The sequence below is a fragment of the Myotis brandtii genome, unplaced genomic scaffold, assembly GCF_000412655.1.
Source record: "Myotis brandtii unplaced genomic scaffold, ASM41265v1 scaffold115, whole genome shotgun sequence".
Classification (NCBI taxonomy): domain Eukaryota; kingdom Metazoa; phylum Chordata; class Mammalia; order Chiroptera; family Vespertilionidae; genus Myotis; species Myotis brandtii.
The window spans coordinates 19,030,544-19,034,755 of record NW_005353967.1 but is presented as its reverse complement, the minus strand read 5'-3'; the positions used below and the strand labels follow the sequence as shown (position 1 = coordinate 19,034,755).

The 4,212-nt window shown below is 36.1% G+C and overlaps 1 protein-coding gene across 7 annotated transcripts in view; it reads left to right on the top strand.

The window, feature by feature from the left end:
- AP3B1 (adaptor-related protein complex 3, beta 1 subunit) overlaps positions 1-4,212 on the top strand; it is a 188,961-nt gene that overhangs the window by 62,326 nt on the left and 122,423 nt on the right. For all 7 annotated transcript variants that reach the window (XM_005858062.2, XM_014550016.1, XM_014550037.1 and 4 more), the window contains exons 9-12: positions 1,202-1,299; positions 1,980-2,034; positions 2,123-2,194; positions 4,003-4,065. In XM_005858062.2, the coding sequence (XP_005858124.1) occupies positions 1,202-1,299; positions 1,980-2,034; positions 2,123-2,194; positions 4,003-4,065 (288 nt within the window). The remainder of the gene's footprint in view (positions 1-1,201; positions 1,300-1,979; positions 2,035-2,122; positions 2,195-4,002; positions 4,066-4,212) is intronic.

Genomic DNA, 4,212 nt, shown 5'->3' with positions numbered 1-4,212 from the left:
GACCCTCACCCCATGGAGGTTTGGCCAGCCTGGGTGAGGGGCTGATGGCTGTTTGCAGGCTGGCCACACCCCCTTTAGGGTAGGGGGTCCCCACTGGGGTGCCTGGCCAGTCTGGGTGAGTGGCTGAGGGCCGTTTTCAGGCTGGCCAAGCCCCCCGGCAATGGAAGCTCCCAGCCTCTCCTTTTTTTTTCTTCTGGGATTTATTTACCTTCTATAATTGAAACTTTGTAGCCTTGAGTGGAGCTCAGAGCCGGCCAGGGTGGGCAGGAGGGAAGCTTGGCTTCCTCCATCGCCTAGGGCAACCCAGCCTCCTGCTCGCTCCAGCTCCGTGGCCACGGCTGGCTGAAAGCAGGTATCTGGGGTTTATTTATCTTCTATAATTGAAACTTTGTTGCTTTGAGTGGAGCTCAGAGCCGGCCGCGGCAGTTTGGCTTCCTCCATCATTGGGGCAACCAAGCTTCCTGCTTGCTCAAGCTCCGTGGCTTCCGGCCGCCATCTTGGTTGGGTTAATTTGCATATAGTTGCTCTGATTAGCTGGTGGGCGTGGCTTAAGACGTAGCGAAGGTACAGTCAATTTGCATGTTTGTCTTTTATTAGTGTAGATATGCATAACCCATGGACACAGACAGTAGTTTGGTGAAGGCTAGGAGGGGCAGGTGCAGGGTGGAGGGGGTCAATGGAAAAAAAAGGGACATCTGTAATACTTTCAACAATAAAGATAAATTTAAAAAAATTAAAAATGCTGTTAATTTAGAGGCTCTGAGGGAAAAACTGCCTTTTGCTAGCTTCTGGTGGTTACCAACAATTCTTGGCATTCCTTGAATGGCTTATCACTTTACCATTTATATCTGCCTCCGTCGTCAATTTGCTTTCTTTTCTGTGTCTCTGTGTGTCCTTTTCTGTCTCTTATAAGGACACTTTCATTGGATTTAGGGCCTACCCTAATTCAGTATGATCTCATCCTGATCATTACATTAATAACATCTGCAAAGACCTTATTTCCAGGTAAGGTAATGTTTGAAGGTAGACATGAATTTTTGGGGCGGGGACACTAATTACCTGCTACAAAAGGTAACATATTCATCGTATTTCATAGGAATTTTGTAGGAGTTAAAGGAAATAATATGTAAGAATGTTATTTGAAACTGTAGTGTGCTCCAGTGTTCATAGTTCTGATTGTTTTCATGCTTTTATTTTTTAGGTGGTTATGGCAGTTGCTCAGCTGTATTGGCACATATCACCAAAATCTGAAGCTGGCATTATTTCTAAATCACTAGTGCGTTTACTTCGTAGCAGTAGGTAGGACATGGTTTTATGTACGTTTTCTTTTGTATTCCTTCAAAGGAAATATTTGAACAAACAAAATGTATCTTTCATTTATCTCAGAGTTTATGATAAATATTGAATTTTTGAAACCTCAAGCCCAAATAGCCCAAAGGAATTAAAAATATCTTTTGGCCCGGCTGGTGTGGCTAGGTGGTTGAGTGTGGACCTATGAACCAGGAGGTCACGATTCAATTCCTGGTAAGGGCGCATGCCCAGGATGCGGGCTCGATCCCAAGTAGGGGACATGCAGGAGGCAGCCGATCAATGATTCTCTCATCATGATGTTTCTCTGGGCAGAATTGACACAATCAGTTTATATGAGCCCTGCAGTCATGTTTGTTTCATCAGGCCTAAGAATACCTTCCTTGCATGTGTTCAGAGCAGCTACAATATTGGCTTTACATCTTAGGAATACAGTATTATAAAATTGGTTTTAACTCTTACTCATCATGAATCAAATCTAACTTATTAATTGTTTGTAGGGAAATGTACTTTAAAATAAGGCATAAATATCTAAAATTTACTGAAAACTTTTCAATATTATATTTGAGTTCCATTTAATATGAAACTTATCACTAACTCCTTTTCTTTAATGTACTTAAAGATATTTCATTGGAAAATATACCCAGTGAAAATTCTTGTTTAATTTCTAGGGAGGTGCAGTATATTGTCCTACAGAATATAGCAACTATGTCAATTCAAAGAAAGGTATGTACATTGTGAGTACATAATTTAAGAGAGAAATGAATGCATTAGTACCATTATATGTATTCGTATATTTATTTTTGTCATTTAGGGTATGTTTGAACCTTACCTGAAGAGTTTCTATGTTAGGTCAACTGATCCAACTATGATCAAGACACTTAAGGTAGGCATGCTCTTATTTTTCAGATATTCTAATATGTGTTTTCTTTGAAGATACTGCTATGGCTTCTAGCATCTGTAAAATGGAAATCTGTTTTTTAAAAAAACAGATCATTTAGGGATTTTCTTTAAACTTTCTAAACTACATTATTATATACTAGTTACTGTGCTACATCTTAATAATACAAAGTGAAAACATGCTGCCCACACCCTGAATAACTCATAGTATACTGAATGAAACAGATGTGTAAATAGACAGTTTTAACAGTATGTGATATTATGGAGATTTTAATTGAGTGCTGTGAAAAACACAGTCTTCTTCTCTGAAAGATTTAGAAAAGACTTGTGAAAAAGATGATGTTTGAGTGGATTTTAAAATAATAACATTTTGGGGAATTTTTTTGTTGGTTAGTAGGTTGATTGGGAGGTTGTAGAGTTGCAAGTAGGAGATAGGCACAGTTTATGCTAACACAAGGGATTATAAGAGTTGTTTTGAGGGAATGATAACTACAGTATAGAGTGTAGTTTGGATATAGCACTATATGGATTAAAACAATGTGATATTAAAACAGAAAAAGAATTGGAATAGAATTAAAACCTGGAAATAGATCAGTGTATATGAAAGTGTACTGTGTAATAGAGGAGACATTACAAACCAATGCGGAAAGGGTGGACTATAAATATTAGAATTATTGGTTATTCACATGGAAACTGAGTTTAATCATAAAAAAATCTAAGACACATCCAAATACAATGTGTGATATTGAACTGGATATTTTTATTATGCATTATTGAGATAATTGGTGAAACTTAGAGAGTGACAATTGCATTGATGTGATGTATCAGTGTGAATGTCTTGATTTTCTTGGTTGTATTGTGGTCTATAAGACATGTCCTTGTTTGTAGGAAATATGCATAGTATTTGGGGACAATGCAATATCAAATTGACAACTATGGTCTCAAATGTTTCAGATAAAAAATAGTTATTTTTACCTTTTTTATATGTTGAGATTGTTTTTTAAATTGTACAGAAAAATTAAATGTCCTCATCAAAATGAAATGAAAAGTCTAGCCATAATCTGGGAGAAAATATACCCATACATATATCTGAAAAATGACTGGTACTTAGAATATATAAAGAACTTCTACAATTTGTGCCTTTTAATTGTAATGTTTGGACCATTTACTTTTAATGTTATTATTGATATGAATGTGTTTATGTCTATATCTTGTGTGTTTTCTCTTGTCGTATTTGTTCTCCGTTGCTTTTTTCCTTTTTCACGCTTTCCTTCCGATTAATTGGATACTTTTTATGAGTAAAAACATCTTTTTAGTGAGCTTATTGGAAATGGGCTTTTAATTGCATATTTCTTGTAACTCTAAATCCAGAATAATTAAAATGTCTAAGAATTTGGGATGGTAGGATGAAGGAAACACAGTAAGACAATTAATCTGGAACACAGAGGTATTACATGGAGGGCAGTAGTTTTCTAATTTTCTTAATAAAAGAAGTCAAACTACCTTAAATTGTTTAGGTTAATTGGATATAAATTGTAAAGTTGGGACAAACAATTAGGGAAAATGTTGGATTCTCTTTTTTGTAATTACTTTTTAAGCACTCTGTAAATATCTATTCTGTATATGTAGATGTAGGGAGACAAAATTTACTTGAAAGGTGTAATGCTTCACAACATTTGTAACTGTGACTTCTTTTAAAAACACAAATTACCTTTCTATTAAATGCCTAGCCTCTATTAAATTCATCTTTTTAGTTTGTTTCAAAATGTTTACTACTTCTTTTTTCTACTATAGCTTGAAATTTTGACAAACTTGGCAAATGAAACCAACATATCAACTCTTCTTCGAGAATTTCAGGTTTGTATACAGTGCTAATTCTTAACATTTGTTCAGTTGAAAGTTAAATATAAATATACATCTTGCCGAAACCGGTTTGGCTCAGTGGATAGAGCGTTGGCCTGCGGACTGAAAGGTCCCAGGTTCGATTCCGGTCAAGGGCATGTA